The 16,474-nt window shown below is 43.5% G+C and overlaps 1 protein-coding gene across 2 annotated transcripts; it reads right to left on the minus strand.

Annotated features, from left to right (window-relative positions):
* Positions 1-325: 325 nt before the first annotated feature.
* LOC121533508 (mesoderm induction early response protein 2) lies at positions 326-15,669 on the minus strand. Of its 2 annotated transcripts, XM_041839506.1 has the most exons (14): positions 15,610-15,669; positions 14,649-14,763; positions 13,115-13,265; positions 10,073-10,198; positions 9,436-9,550; positions 8,488-8,591; positions 8,301-8,370; positions 8,015-8,166; positions 6,971-7,052; positions 6,042-6,136; positions 5,658-5,788; positions 5,096-5,193; positions 4,540-4,636; positions 2,400-2,485 (listed from the first exon to the last, which is right to left on the minus strand). In XM_041839506.1, the coding sequence occupies exons 3-13, from the start codon at positions 13,139-13,141 to the stop codon at positions 4,581-4,583; spliced, it is 1,056 nt and encodes a 351-aa protein (XP_041695440.1). In that variant the 5' UTR covers positions 13,142-13,265; positions 14,649-14,763; positions 15,610-15,669; the 3' UTR covers positions 2,400-2,485; positions 4,540-4,580. The 2 variants fall into 2 exon arrangements, with proteins under 2 accessions (XP_041695439.1, XP_041695440.1); XM_041839505.1 differs by lacking the exon at positions 4,540-4,636 and having other exon boundaries at positions 326-2,485.
* Positions 15,670-16,474: the final 805 nt, after the last annotated feature.

The following is a 16,474-nucleotide window of genomic DNA, read 5'->3' on the forward strand; positions in this document are numbered from 1 at the left end:
TAGCCAATTTGCTGAAAAACGTATACCCAAATGGAGATCTCCACGGTGCAGTGGGTTATTCAGCTACTATACTGACACCTCACAATCACAGGATATGTACACCCAAAATAATGTGGGCCTATTTGGGTATAATCTTAGTTAACCCAGAATTAAAATCTTGCATAATTTGGTCAGATACATAGTCTGTCCACAAGAGATTAATGTGGGTACAATGTTCTTGTAAATTGAATTAAATACTGAAGTCTCTTTCAACAGATTTGCACACAAGACTAGGATTCAAGTACTGGTGTGTGTGTGTGTGTGTGTGTGTGAGCAATGACCTTCATTAATTGTCAAAATCTTTAATATTTCCTTTTGTATTTTTTTTTTTTACAAAATATAATAATTATAATTACAAACCAATATAAACAGAAGCAGTACGATATAAATGCTAAAAAATAATAAACAAAGGCAGTGCTCCTACTCCCCTTCCTGCCTCGATAGTCAACGTCCAGAACGGTTGAACAAAAACATAGACGGATCTAGAACAGCTCAGGTCAGAGCAGGGAGTAGAGGAAAACCCAACCTATAAAAAGAGAAAATGGGGAATAAATAAAGGCATGGAGTTTTCCTGCCGTCGGGACAGAGAGCACAGGGGACGGATTCTCTCCCCCTCAGTAGGGGGAACAAAGCAGGCAGGCAGGCAGGCTCTCTCTTCAGACGAAGTGACAGCCGAGGTCCTCTAGTGGCAGGATACTGTAAAGCATCAGTGAAACCTGGGGTCTGTTCAGGAGGGTGCAACGGTACGGAATTAGCAAGCGTGTTAGCTCTGTATATCACATTCTCCCTCTGCAACGTTCATAACGTTTCACCCTTCTGAACACACCCCTTTTGGGTCGATGTCCTTCAATGCGGTTGGGCTTTTTCAATGACTGTTGTCGGATGTGTGGTTCGGGGCAATATTCAACCCTTAATCACACAAAACCTGGAGTTGAAATACAGGGAAGAAGCCAGAGTCTACAGTACCTGTGTATTCAGTGACTTACCTACAGTAGCATGTACAATAATGCGCAAAACACAGGCTAACGTGCCTACCGTGGTTATCAGGCAATTGTGTGAGTTTGGTACTGTACAAGACCTTTCAAACGTCAACATAAACTGGAAAGAGAGAACACAAGTACCCCCTTCACAAACTCAGGTTTCTTATTGCAAACCTTCCAATGAATACCTGAACAACTGGGACCAAAGAACAAGAAAATAAAAACATTGTGACAATATCAAAAGCATTGTTTCATGGTATTCCTATACAGATCTTTCCTTTTAAACATACTGTATACAAAACCTTCTATTTCAGTTGTAGATGTTCAAGAGAGGTGGAACCTCTCACAGTGAACCAGGGAGGCTGATCCTACCTAAGAGGTCCACAGTCAGAGTGGTGATAAGTCATACAAGTGCAGACTGAACCCTGCTTCTAAAAACAGCCTTATCAGAACTGATAGAGAGAGGGAGAACATCTCTTGTGGACATACTGCTATAATACAGCATCAAGGACTCCAGGTCATGCTGTCTGTCTGATGCTCACTGTTCCCAGTAAACATTGGGAAATCAGTGAGGGAGGTTAAATCACAGTCTCTAGTTCTGCTCTGGACGAGGAGGAGGCCACTGCAACAAACATCAGGCTAACTGTTTTGGCCTTGGAGCCATCAACGAGCCTACCTGCTTTTCCAGTCCCAACATTATCGAAGAATTCTCTAAGAACTGGGAACGTCCCTGTAGAACTACTGCCTTTCCAGAACAGACAGGTAGGTAAGCCATTGTGCTTGCGAGCAGTGGGAGTCCCCCTAGTAAACACTCTGATACAGGTAAGCCCCATCGCCCCGCAAAAATATAGTTTCTCTCCTGGGGAGCTTCACACCATCACGTGTGAGCTCTGGTCCAAGTTAGCTTCAACTGGCAGTACTTAGAAGTACAGACAACCCAGGCATTATTGGAATGTTCTCAGGGTAAAGACATCCTTCTTCCTCCCCTCACTGAGTGAGAGAGCGGGAGTGCTGGACGGGAGGGGGGCACAGGGCCGAGGGACACAGGTAACTACTGATGGCCCCAAAGTCAGAAGTGACGGAGACGGATGGGGCGATGGCAGTCAAGGGTGGGGGCTGGGGGACGGAGGGCAGGGAGAAGTCCACATGCAGCCTCTGAGAGGCCCCACCCTCTGGCCCCATGGACAGGCCGTCTGGAAGGAAGGGCCCCAGCTGCAGCTGGTAGAAGCCAGAACCCAGGAGATGAGGCTCCGCTGGGGAGGATGTGGGGCTGCCGCAGGGCCAGGGGGAGGGGTGGAGCTGGGCAGGGGGAGAGGTGGGACTGCGGACCGGGCTGGGACAGTTCAGAGAGGGCTCCTGCTGCAGGTCCTTCAGAGAGAAGTGGCTAAACAGCTGCTCCCTCGGTGGGCTTGGGCTGGGACAAGGAGCACCACACAGCTCCAACACCTCCATCCGCAACTCAGCATCTAGACAAGGAGAGAAGAATTACTAAAGAGGGACTTGAACAAGCACTACCTTAATGGTAACCGACAGAGCATCACTGGCATTGACATTGGGCAGTGGTTCCCTTTTTCCCCCCTTAATGTTACAATCAGCTCTATACAAAATGTTAAGAGTTTCAGACAAAGTACAATTTAACAAAGCTGGTGAACATGGTAAGATAATTAGAACATTATAATTATTAAAATAATGTAAATAAACTATTCATCAATCATTTTAGGTTACAATTCAGAAAGTCTTGAGAAGAAGCCAATACAACATTTCTCAAATGCTAAGCCTCCAATAAAATACTGTTAATGTATTTTAGATTTCATACTTTCAACTTTCTGGCCTGAGAATCATAATGCCCTCAAAAGTATTTAGGAAAAGAGCCTCTAGTTCTGACCTCATGAAAACCTGGTCTCATATTTTTAATCAACAGCAAAAACAGGAACAGCAGAAATTGGAGGAACATGAGGATGTTTTGAAGGCACTGTAGCTGAGACGTTTCTGTGAAACTGTAAATAAATAAAAATCTCACCCTTACAGGAAATAGACTAAATGTAGTATGAACTAGACACAAATGTAGTATGAACTGGCTGAATATGTCTGCCTGTTTGCACTGTGCATCAAGGACTCCAGTGGGGTTAGTATAAGCTAGGTAGGTCAGACACAGTTTGGCCCAGAGGGTTGAGTTAGTGAAGCTTGTCCCCAGACCCCCCTAAACCCCATCCCTCTATCTCTCTGTCTGTCTTTACCTGGTGGCCCTGCCTGGTTAGAATCTTTACCTGGTGGCCCTGCCTGGTTAGAGTCTTTACCTGGTGTCCCTGCCTGGTTAGAGTCTTTACCTGGTGTCCCTGCCTGGTTAGAGTCTTTACCTGGTGACTCTGCCTGGTTAGAGTCTTTACCTGGTGGCCCTGCCTGGTTAGAGTCTTTACCTGGTGGCCCTGCCTGGTTAGAGTCTTTACCTGGTGGCCCAGCCTGGTTAGAGTCTTTACCTGGTGCCCCAGCCTGGTTAGAGTCTTTACCTGGTGGCCCTGCCTGGTTAGTCTTTACCTGGTGACTCTGCCTGGTTAGAGTCTTTACCTGGTGGCCCTGCCTGGTTAGAGTCTTTACCTGGTGGCCCTACCTGGTTAGAGTCTTTACCTGGTGGCCCTGCCTGGTTAGAATCTTTACCTGGTGGCCCTGCCTGGTTAGAATCTTTACCTGGTGGCCCTGCCTGGTTAGTATTTACCTGGTGGTCCTGCCTTTTTAGAATCTTTACCTGGTGGCCCTGCCTGGTTAGTATTTACCTGGTGGTCCTGCCTGGTTAGAATCTTTACCTGGTGGTCCTGCCTGGTTAGAATCTTTACCTGGTGGCCCTGCCTGGTTAGAGTCTTTACCTGGTGGCCCTGCCTGGTTAGAGTCTTTACCTGGTGGCCCTGCCTGGTTAGAGTCTTTACCTGGTGGCCCTGCCTGGTTAGAGTCTTTACCTGGTGGCCCTGCCTGGTTAGAGTCTTTACCTGGTGGCCCAGCCTGGTTAGAGTCTTTACCTGGTGGCCCTGCCTGGTTAGAGTCTTTACCTGGTGGCCCTGCCTGGTTAGAGTATTTACCTGGTGGCCCTGCCTGGTTAGAGTCTTTACCTGGTGGCCCTGCCTGGTTAGAGTCTTTACCTGGTGGCCCTGCCTGGTAGAGTCTTTACCTGGTGGCCCTGCCTGGTTAGAGTCTTTACCTGGTGGCCCTGCCTGGTTAGAGTCTTTACCTGGTGGCCCTGCCTGGTTAGAGTCTTTACCTGGTGGCCCTGCCTGGTTAGAGTCTTTACCTGGTGGCCCTGCCTGGTTAGAGTCTTTACCTGGTGGCCCTGCCTGGTTAGAGTCTTTACCTGGTGGCCCTGCCTGGTTAGAGTCTTTACCTGGTGGCCCTGCCTGGTTAGAGTCTTTACCTGGTGGCCCTGCCTGGTTAGAGTCTTTACCTGGTGGCCCTGCCTGGTTAGAGTCTTTACCTGGTGGCCCTGCCTGGTTAGAGTCTTTACCTGGTGGCCCTGCCTGGTTAGAGTCTTTACCTGGTGTCCCTGCCTGGTTAGAGTGGCTGTGTGCAGTGTGCTCAGGGCTTTAAGAGAAAGCGGGGCGTTCGTCTGCGACGGGGTCGGCCCTCCTCCTCTGCAACGCCATGTCAACATAGACAAACATACACACAAAGCAATGGGAAAACACAGACACATAAAACAATATATAAAAATGCTTCAAATCATATGTTAATAAACACCACCCATCAAACTGAGGCAAACAATGTAATCAAGACAATAAATTATAAGACTCAAGTAAGACAGAGAGACCAGTGGATATGGGGTGATTTGGCATGACGTATCTTTGAAATGGTACAGCAAGTGGGTGGATGCCTGCGACTTCAGAGGAGAGGGCATACGACTATCACTTATGGTTCTAGCTAACTTTTATGACCTCAGTCCTTCAAACAAGCTGTAGTGTTTGTGGTCTGTCGGTCTCAGTAAAATTATCTGGGGCAGGAATCAGGGCCGGGGCAGGAATCAGGGCCAGGGCTGAGGTATAGGACTGGGGCTGGGACTAGGGCTGGGGCTAAGGCTAGGGACCAGGGGTTACCTTGCTTGTCCAGGTCCATGACTGGTGGGGGTGAGTGGGGCTCAATCTGGGAGCACCCCTCCATCTCCCCAACCTCTCCATTCTGCTCTTCATCCTCCCTGGAAGACACAACATAGTAGGAAACTCATGTAAACAGTCCCAACTGCACATGAACTTGTCCAAGAAGAACACTAATTTCCGTTCTCGGTTTCAATCTCCCAGCATGATATCAGCTATACATAATAAACATCTCTAGTCTGAAAATAATGACAATGAGGAGGTTATATTGTTTACTTGTCTCTACACCTCTACACACATTCCTGTTCTGATAAAGATGATGCTGTCACATTCTCATCATGGTAAAAGACATGTCTGCTGTGTCCACATTGTGTTCGGATGTCCTTTTCCTGCGCTATATTTCAATAATATATTCTGAGAACAGTGCCATACCAAGGAGAAGATCACGACAACAACAACACGATGGGGGCATGTGCTAATTTAGCTGGCATTTAAATGCAGCCTGAGTGTCAAGTCTAGACAGGGTCATTGAGATAGACCGTCTCATATCTGCAGTGCTACTTACATGTTCCCTGACTGCAGACTGTACTTCTTGCGACCCAGCTTGGTGGTCTGCTGGGTAAAGTACTCATGGCGGTCCGACTTCTTCCACATGTAGTAATACTCCACACACTCCCCCACCGACCGTGTGCGTACCTGACACGTAAACACAGTTTGGTTTGATGTTTGCTGCAGTATGGAGATCAGTGAGTTTCCTGTCTGATCAACGCAGACAAACAGGTTTGCACAGGTACACCTCAGGTTATGTTGAAGCAGCTGTCAACATTTGCATTTAAGTGGTAATGTATGATGCCAGTCAAGGTCATGACAGAAAAACAGAGAATTTCAGCTTTGTAGCAAATCAGGTTTTCTCCCCAAACCTGACGCTAGAAGTTTCTGTTCTGCTCACCTTATTGGCCTGAATGAGGTGGAAGTTCTTCCCATGAACTCGATAGCCATGTTCAAAGTTTCGACACTCCTCCTCGCTCCAGGCACACAGCTCCTCTGCACAGAACACAACAGCAGTTAGGTGGGAATGGAACCTGAACAGACTTAAATTAATCGTAACTCATATTACAGCCATATTACAGTAGCCAACCATGTGAAATCTATTCACCCCATAAGCTCCACAATGTTTGAATGCAATGATTTCCATTATTTATATTATAATACCGCAAGACAATGAATCATTTGGCAGCCTACACAGGTGCGGGCTCAATAGGATACATTTTCACCTACACTCCCAGATTGGATGTGCGCAACGGAAATGCAGGATCAAAAACCTGACAGACCATGGCCCATATTCAAAAAGGGTTTCAGAGTAGGACTGCTGATACGAATAAGATAAGACTCTTTGTGAATACGAGCCCTGGGATTTAGCCTAAATATTTGACCTCGGCCAATATATAGTATGAGTGTATTTTCAAGTTGTTGGTAACATGGGTTCATGGTAGGTCTATCAAATAATTGCATTTCCAAGGGAAAGCAGAGGAAGTTCCAAAGAAACCAAAGAAGCTCCATGATCCCCACAAGAAATTTGGGACATCTTTTTTTAAATGCTCTGAAATTGAAAATACTAGCAGCATCCAGAGACTAAACAGCTGTAGAGAATTAACAACCCATTTTTGATTTACAGGGGTGGTTATTGAGTTGAAGAATCTACAGGGGTGGTGGTTGGTCCTCAAAGACAAAATTGTATTGAGTTGAATTAATCATTCGCTTCCACTAGTGAGTTATTATTGATATTAGTTTATAGAGTTGTTGTTACTAGTAAGGTATTGCAGTAAGATGCCATTACATACTAGATAGCAGTAATACATGTGTCGTGGACGGTCTTACCGCTGAATACTTTGACATTAAAGCGCAGTCTTCTCAGTGCCTCCTCTGCATTGAAGTTGCATTTCACCAACTCATACAGAGCCTGAAGGACAGAATGAGAAAAGAGGGAAAACAGTTGTGACTGAAATCTGTGACCTCGACCATAATGTGAACTGTGCAGAAATCACTCAACATGCAAACAAGTTAATTGGCTAACAAACGTATACTGGACAAAAATATAAACGCAACATGTAAAGTGTTGGTCCCATGTTTCATAAGCTAAAAAATAAGATCCCAGAAATGTTTCATACGGACAAAAAGCTTATTTCTCTAAAATGTGGTGCACAGATTTGTTTACATCCCTGTTAGTGAGCATTTCTCCTTTGCCAAGATATGCCACACCTGTCAGGTGGATGGATTATCAAGAAGCTGATTAAACAGTATGATCATTACACAGGTGCACCTTGTCCTAGGGACAATAAAAAGCCACTCTAAAATGTGCAGTTTTGTCACACAATGCCACAGATGTTTCAAGTTTTGAGGGAGCGTGCAATTAGCATGCTGACTGCAGGTATGTCCACCAGAGCTGTTGCCAGAGAATTGAATGTTCATTTCTCTACCGTAAGCCGCCTCAAATGTTGTTTTAGAGAATTTGTCCAACCGGCCTCACAACCGCAGACCACATGTAACCACAGCAGCCCAGGACCTCCACATCCGGCTTCTTCACCTGCGGGATCATCCGAGACCAGCCACCCGGACAGCTGATGAAACTTAGGAGTATTTCTGTCTGTAATAAAGCCCTTTGTGGGGAAAAACGTATTCTGATTGGCTGGGTCTGGCTCCCCAGTGGGTGGGCACCCGTGGCAGTGCCCCTGCCCAGTCATGTGAAATCCATAGATGAGGGCCTAATGAATTTATTTAAATTGACTAATTTCCTTATATGAACTGTATCTCAGTAAAATCATTGAAATCCTTGCAAGTTGCGTTTATATATTTTTTCAGTATAGATCGAGCCCCACTAAGTCCCACTCTGTTCCTGCTTTAGCCCCCAACCCGCTACAGTACCTGATCATTGTCTTTGATTATGTCCCCGGTGATAAGGGTGTCTTTAGCGCCCTCCTGGCCTCCCCATCTCTGGGCACTCAGTAGGAACTCCTCTACAGCCTGGCCTGACAGCATGTCTGGGGTCCACAGGAGCTGGTCCTCATTCTCATAGACTGGGAGCAGGAGATGGAGAGTTAGTGATAGAGACACAAGTATAAGAATGTTTGTGAGACTGAGGCGAGTCAAAAAGTGTCAACACACTAATCTAAAATATGCACTGATTCTGAAAGGGGAAATTGGGGGTTACCTCTCTCCTGGTATGAGTATGGGCTGAGAGGAGGGATTTTGGCTTGATACATTGAGCCCACCATGATGTCCTGGTAAAAGAACAACCACAGTTTCAGTCACACAGACACAGAAAACAGGTTTTTATATTTACCTAAAGAGTAATTGTAGAGGATTTGAGCGCTGTTCAGTAGTCCCCAGTGTCTCACCTTGCGTCCATCATTGGAGGGAATAGAGGTGTCGTCATCATTGTCTGAATCTTCTTCTGAGGTGCTGACTAAGGTGCCTTTGTCTCCGCCTGCCAGGGAATGGGCTGGAGAACACACATGGGAACATTTGTTACACCAATATGCAGTGGTGGAAAAAGTACCCAATTGTCATACTTGAGTAAAAGTAAAGATACCTTAATAGAAAATGACTCAAGTAAAAGTGAAAGTCACTCAGTAAAATCCTACTTGAGTAAAAGTCTAAAAGTATTTGGTTTTAAATATACTTAAGTATCAAAAGTAAATGTAATTGCTAAAACATACTTAGGTATCAAAAGTACAAGTAAAAGTATAAATCACTTCAAATGTCTTATTTTAAGCAAACTAGGCAGCACCATTTTCTTTTTTAAATGTACTGATAGCCAGGGGCACACTCCAACACTCAGACATAATTTACAAACAAAGCATGTGTGTTTAGTGAGTCAGCCAGATCAGAGGCAGTAGGGATGAGCTGGAATGTTCTCTTGATAAATGTGTGAATTGAACCATTTTACTGGCCTGCTAGGCACTCAAAATGTAACAAGTACTTTTGGGTGTCAGGGAAAATGTATGGAGTAAAAAGTAAATTATTTTCTTTAGGAATGTAGTGAAGTAAAAGTTGTCAAAAAATATAAATAGTAACGTAAAGTACAGATACCCAAAACATTTTACTTGAGTACTTTACACCACTGCCAATATGTAGCATTCTCATAATACTACCCAATAACAACAAATCAGTCTTGCCATAAAAGGGCCCTCAGACCATTGATATGACAGGAAGGGGATTCTCCTGAGTGGTGGGCTGGGTGGGTGGTGGGCTGTTTATGGAAAGTGGTAGCTTTGTTGGGAAGGGAGGAAGTGTGTCATACCCATTATATAGTATGATACTGTATATGACATCATTGGTCGTACCTCTTAGGTGGCGGCGGAGGAGGTCGGAGGCATGGGAGGTGACAGAGGGAGTGAGGTCATCAGCTGATGACTCCTCTTCATCCTCCCCTGAGAACAGATCCTTAGCTATCTGGTCCTGGAAGAACGGAACAGTCCATTACTGTCTCAATGGAACAGTCCACTACCTTCTCTAAGCATCACACACAGTGAAGTAAGTGGTACTTATGATACATGAAAGTGATTCTGTAATTGTCATGTTTTCTGAGTGTTTATAGACAAGACAGGCCATCAAGAGCCCATTTTAACTCATTTATTTACGGACCAAGTCATCATTATCCATTAAATAATCAATAGACATCATGTCAATGCCAGAACATGCATCATGTAATGCAGGAGTACACAGCTCCTTGACAGTTACAGCGTACGCTATGCTGGTTTTCCATCTTGCTTTTTAACTATTGATTGATTTATGCCTGGAAAACCAGGTGGGTGCACCAATAACAAATTATTAACAAATTAATCAATGAAGTACTAGGCAGAAACAAAAACTGTCTGGACTATGGAATTCGAGGGACTCGGCACCCCTGATCTAATGCTTTTCTGGCTGTGTTTTCAGTTTTATCTGTCTTAGGTATGTCTAGGTATACCCAGGTCTCACCTTGTCCAGTGTCATGTCAGGCAGACTGGCTGACAGCTCATTGGGCTCCCTGTCCTGCTGTAGGAGAGGGTCAGACACCTCGTACTCATACAGCGCCAGCAGCTCCTCCAGGGGCATCTCACTGCCCTACACACACACAGAGAGAGAGAGAGAGAGAGAGAGAGAGAGAGAGAGAGAGAGAGAGAGAGAGAGAGAGAGAGAGAGAGAGAGAGAGAGAGAGAGAGAGAGAGAGAGAGAGAGAGAGAGAGAGAGAGAGAGAGAGAGAGAGAGAGAGAGAGAGAGAGAGAGAGAGAGAGAGAGAGAGAGAGAGAGAGAGAGAGAGAGAGAGAGAGAGAGAGAGAGAGAGAGAGAGAGAGAGAGAGAGTGATCGCTCGGGGTCAATGTGGGATTGGGCGTGTTAATCTAGAATTATGGAATAATTGATAATCTATTACACATAATAATGTTATTCACTACTGGTCTGGAGGGATGCAGTGTGGTCAGGCTTTTGAGCCTAGTTGGTTTAGCCACGGAAAAATACAGGAACCTTCCCGCTAGCCATGATTGGCTGAGATAATGGCTGGGCTGGACATGCCGAGAGATGAGTTCGTATTGGTCTGCCACGTAGCACGCTTCTGTCTATAATATGAGCTGCTCAGTATGTGTAGGTAATCCTTTCTAACACTGCTTTTTTTAAAGAAATCACGAAGAACTGCAAAAGTGTTGCTAATTTTCTGGAGGACCGAGTTTTGAAATCAGTGAAATGTCCAGTGGAAGCAGAGTATGATAGCTAAGGAGATGGAGAAAATTCTGCCATTTGATTGCAAATATGCAGAGGGAGTCGAAAAGAGAACACACAGAAGGCTGTTGTATAAAACACCTGTCTCCGGATTACATCTTCAAACTAAGGGCAACCATGGCATCCGTGACAGAGAGGGAGAAGCGTTCATCCATGTTTACGGGTAAGAGAGTCTAGCTAGCTACATTTTCAGATATTATACGTTTCTAATTTTGTCAAAAAGTAATTTCATTGTAAATTAAAGTGTACTGTTAGCTAGCTAGCTAACGTTAGCTGGCTGGCTCGCTAGCTAACGTTACGTGTATGATCTGTGTAGTAATATTATTCGTATCTCAGAGGCATTTGCATTGCTAGTTATAGCCTGTTAGCTAGCTAGCTAACATTGAACCTAGTTGGTTAGTTTTAGCTACCTGCAGATTCATGCAGGGTAGTAACGTTATGAGTTGGGATTATGGCTAGCTACATGTCTAAACAAAAGACTCCACTATGCAAGTAACCCTTTCACTGTACCGTTTACACCTTCTGTATCCTGTGCATGTGACAAATAAACTTAGATTTTATTTGATATAGTGTGTGTTTACCAGAGACGGTAATGTGGAGAACAACATAACCTGCACCAAAGTCAAAATAGGATATAACGTTAGGCCAACGAGACAGTGTCCAAGTTCTAAAATTCTCCAGTAGAATGCCCTGCTTTTATTTCGTCACACTCACAACCGTAAGCTATTTTCTGTAATTAGCTCGCCATTAACTTGTAAATAATTATATTGATGTGAGTTTATTTTCCTGTAATAATGAATACAAATTAGCTAAATTTAAGATGTTGTCAGCTATATGATATGGTCATTATTTGAACTGGCTCTAGCCAGTTAACTTAACATTAGCTAGCTACCTACCTAACAAGCTAGAAACGAACCAAAACATTGTTTAGAAAGTTGCCCTTAGTCCTCTGCTGATGTCATGCAGCCTGTCGTTTTTGTGATTATACTTTTTCATAACGACAACGACAAGTTTGATGTCGGATGACAATAGAATGTTCATGATGTCACTGCGACAACTGTCTACAGACATGTCGATAGACGTAGTATAAACCAGCCTTTAGTCTTGAAATCTTTGGTTGTTTAGTACACTACCATCGGACTCACTCTGTTTAGCACATGGCCTCACATGTGAATCCTTAAAGAGATGGGTTGGGCTAAGGCTTAAGAGGGTGTGAACGATGCTGAATGGGTGTAGACAAAGAAGAGCTCTCATGTAGGTGTACCAAAACATTCAAGGGCCATTTTCTCAAAAGTGGGGTTAAGTTGATCAACTTTCAAAGCAGAATTACTTTCCCATTGTTCCTCAACTGTAGTGTATGATATACCATTTTCTAGCTCTGAGTCTCTACTTTTATCCAATGTAAAAAACACAATTTCAAATTTTACTACATAAGACTGAATCGAGCCGGTCGGTCACGTTATTTTATTTGTATTATATAGGCCTAAATCATAATCAATTTGCAGGACATGTCTCTCCTTTTCTGACATTACTGGTTTATTCGTGCTAAACAACAAATATTAGGCTACCATTTATCAATCGTTCAATCAATATTATAGCCAAGCATGCTCGAAAGTAAATAGACCGGTAGCCTATTTAAAATATTTTACAGTATGTGTAGGCTACAGTATTGCTGTGCGATAGGAGCACAACATCATAGCCTATTTAATCTCTGAGCCTATACCAAGGCAGGATATAGAAACAAAATAATCTATTGATAAACAAAATATTGAACAATTCATATTTTGCATTTACTTTTTAATTGCTTGAAAGGACAATCAATCTTGCAGAATGCGTGGCCAGTGTTTGGCACTCGCTATAGGCAGCATACGTTTTTAGTTTGAAAAAGTCACTGCAAAATATTAAAACATTCTGCCCACACCTCTACAGAAATGTAATCAAATTTGCCATTGCGCTTTCTTTTAGAAACTATCATGGCCCAGTTCCAACATCTCCAAATCATACAGCAAATGAGGGTGTTTTTGTTACCATAAAAGCTGAATGGAGGGTGTTCTCCAGGCGGGTTTGTAGCGCTCGTTCACAAGCACACAAATATAGTATGGCTCTGATTTATCAATGAAAACATGCGTATATTTTGCGACAGTTTGATCAATTTGTTGCGCACGCAAATCCTAGAATCTCCACGTACGCCAGAATTTACAGTAGTAAGACATTTGCACACGGTTGATAAATGAGGCCCCTTATGCCAGAGGAACTGTACTCACAGTGTGGGGGCATGCTGCCATCTTCATTGGGCGGCCCCCAGGCTCTTCTCCAGTTCCACTAGGGCCCTGGACTCCTCCTCCGGCCCCTCATAGCCCTGCCTCAGGATCTCCACTAGGCTGCGTCTGTGATCTCCAGAGCCCATCTAACCAGCTAAGACACACACACACGGAGGGTTAACATCGTGGAGGTTTAGGAGGTGCCTGTTCATCCCATTATAGATCAGCTGACTCTTGGCTTCTTCTGAACCGCCCTTTTTCAAATTAACTTGAGAGCTGATGACTGGCTCTACAGTGGACAGCTGGACACACCCACAGACTGAGGGCAACAGTACAGGTATAATGCCCACAGATATTACACTTTATTTCTGGTTGAAGCATGTATAAAGCATTTATCATGTCTGATTATAATGTTATGACTCTATGTAGCAAATTGTCAATTGTCAACTCAAAATGGCTTTTATTTAGTCAGGATCATTATGAGATGATATTAAGACATACGGCCTGTCATACTTGCTTATGACAAGTCCTCAAATGCATTATGGCGCTATAATAATGCATAGGCCTACCTCCCATATTAAGTAAAGTGTTACCAGTCTTTCTACTTGCCTTACAGCCACTCATTAATTAAAGAACAGTCTAAGTTTATCCAACAGTGGAAACTAATGGTATTACAAAAATGTGACTGTTTGGCCAAAAAGACAATCCATGAAGATAGGACGACAGTGGTTCTCAAACATCTCTTGGGGGACCCCCAGCCATTCCACCATGTATTTGATATATTCCAAAGCTAGCACGCCTGATTCAACTTGTCAACTAATTATCAAGCCTTTGACTTGGTCAATCAGGTGAGCTAGTTCAGGGCTACAACAACTAGCAACAGTCAAGAGTTACTTTTGACCTTAAGCAAATGGAGCAGTGGTCTACTTAAAACTCTTGGGCAGATACTCTCACAAACCATACATAAGTGACAGCCTGGTAGGCCTTCGTTTATGGCCACTAGAACTTTGTAAAGCTTAGTCCACTCCACTTCAGGACGCGTTGACCAGGGCCAGGGCGCTTTCCTGTAACTTGGTGCTGAACGTTCCTTCCTCTGACTCACGAATGACCCAAGAGAGAAGGAAATAGTTCTGGAGGTTGCGTTTTCACTCGAAAAGACACCGAGAGAGTATCTGAAATAAGTCGGACTTCTCTCAAAGTTTGCAGTCAAAATGTCTTGCTATAACGGAGCACACCTGGACCACTTCTTCAGCACCACCGTCTAACCGGTTTCCCATTGTTTTCTATAGCGCATGATCTGGAAAATTGGGAATGGCTTTTTAACGCGAAGAACGCGGAGAGGCGAGACAGGGACAAAAATACCCCCATTTTACTTCCTTAGTTATCAACCCATGGTTCACTCACAACCCTCCGTAACACGTTGATACAATTGCCAACATCGATATCTGCCGTCTAGGATGACAGAAGCTATCAAATGCGGAGCTGTTTCAATATCATTAGTCCTCATGTTCCTCCCCAAGCCTTTTTGCTCACTTACCTCCGCCATTCCGTTTCTGCGCAGGCTGAGGAATGCCCGGATGTTGTAGAGCTGTGCCTCTGTTGTAGCCTATGTACAGCCGCCCAGCCGCAGCTACAGCAGCCCTAGTTTATTGCTGCAAAGTTTCAGCAACAGTAATGACAGTAAACTACATGAAAAAATAAAGAAATGAGATAGTACCCCGTGTACTATTCACACATACGTCTGATATTGTTACAAGCTTTCATAAACTTGCCATCCCTCTTGCTCCTGATGAAAATAACGAACAAAGCACAATGATTGCAGTTCAGATGTTTGTAAAGTAGTCCTTTGAAACTGATATCACATGTTTGTTCACCTATAACCCTGAATAGCCAATGTAGCCAATCTGATTGTCATGGGCTATATTTGCCCATTAATTGAATTAACAGTTTCTAGTTTAGTAACGAATTATAGTCTACCCATGTGAGTAGGCTGTACCCTACTGTACCCTACTTTGGCAGACAAGCTATAAGGAACATCATGGTCACTCTATATAGCAGAAAAAGACAACAGACAAAATAAAACATTGTTTGACTCCCACATAAATGTTTTCTAGAGTGTGTGTGACCCGATGTTACATAGTCACTTCCTCAATCTCATTGGATGGGAGATGGATACTGTATGGGGACAGAAATGGTCAGAACTGATAAAGGTATAAGAGGGAATATGAGGGCTTCCCCAGTCCCTAGTGCTTCCATGTGATAAAGAAAGACAAATACATGTATGTGAATGTATGACATAGCAATATTACCCTTTTATAAGTCCTAAATGGTGACACTACACAAACTGAGAAAGTGAGAACTGCATTGTGGTGTATATAGAATGACATAGCCAACTAAATGAGATGAGCCACAGTAACTGGATGAAACGGCTGAAAGTAGACTACTTCAAACAATAACAAATGGAAAGAGGAAGAGCCTGTCACAAAGTGTCAACTTACTATGACCAGTCGGGATCAGATAGAAATCAGCAAGTCAAAAATGGCCAGGCAAAACCTTTGCTACATGCAAAAAAGAGAGAGGCAACCTGAAGAGAAATATGCTGAGGTAGACAGTGTGTTGTACATGATCTGTAAAGGGGCAAAACAAAACAAAGAGCAATGGGGGAGAAAGGAAGGGATTTCAAAGAGAAAGAAATGGAACACTAGTCACTTTAATCATGTTTAGATATGTATATACTGTATTCTATAATATTCTACTGTATCTTAGTCCATGCCGCTCTGTCATTGCTTGTCCATATATGTATATATTCTTAAATTCCATTGCTTAGTTAGATTTGTGTGTATTGGGTATATGTTGTGAAATTGTTAGATATTACTTGTTAGATATTACTGCACTGTCGGAGCTAGAAGCACAAGCATTTCGCTACACCCGTAATAACATCTGCTAAACACGTGTATGTGACAAATAACATTTGATTTGATTTGATTTGAGCATGTATTCTCGATTTGTCTCTTCTTTGTTTTTCTTCATGTACTGTAATAACTCTATCATTTCAATCATAACTTAGTAAATTGCACTCTGTGAAAGCCACAGATTGTCATTCTTTGAATGCCTCTGGTATAAGGTACCCTGATGTCCTCTATTTAAGTTAGCTGTGTGGGGCTGTGATGAATCTGTGTTTGTGTGTGTGTGTGTATGATGGAGGGCCACGAGCTGTCCTTTGTCACTGTGACAAGTGCTGACATGATGGGTTAAAAGGGTTAACAGAGGCAAAACGCAGTAACTACGTTTTTTCCCCCTGACAGACAGCAACACAATGTGCTTCACAGGAAAAAAATTATAAAAACAATGAAAATATTAACT

The sequence above is a fragment of the Coregonus clupeaformis genome, chromosome 20, assembly GCF_020615455.1.
Source record: "Coregonus clupeaformis isolate EN_2021a chromosome 20, ASM2061545v1, whole genome shotgun sequence".
In the NCBI taxonomy this organism is placed as follows: domain Eukaryota; kingdom Metazoa; phylum Chordata; class Actinopteri; order Salmoniformes; family Salmonidae; genus Coregonus; species Coregonus clupeaformis.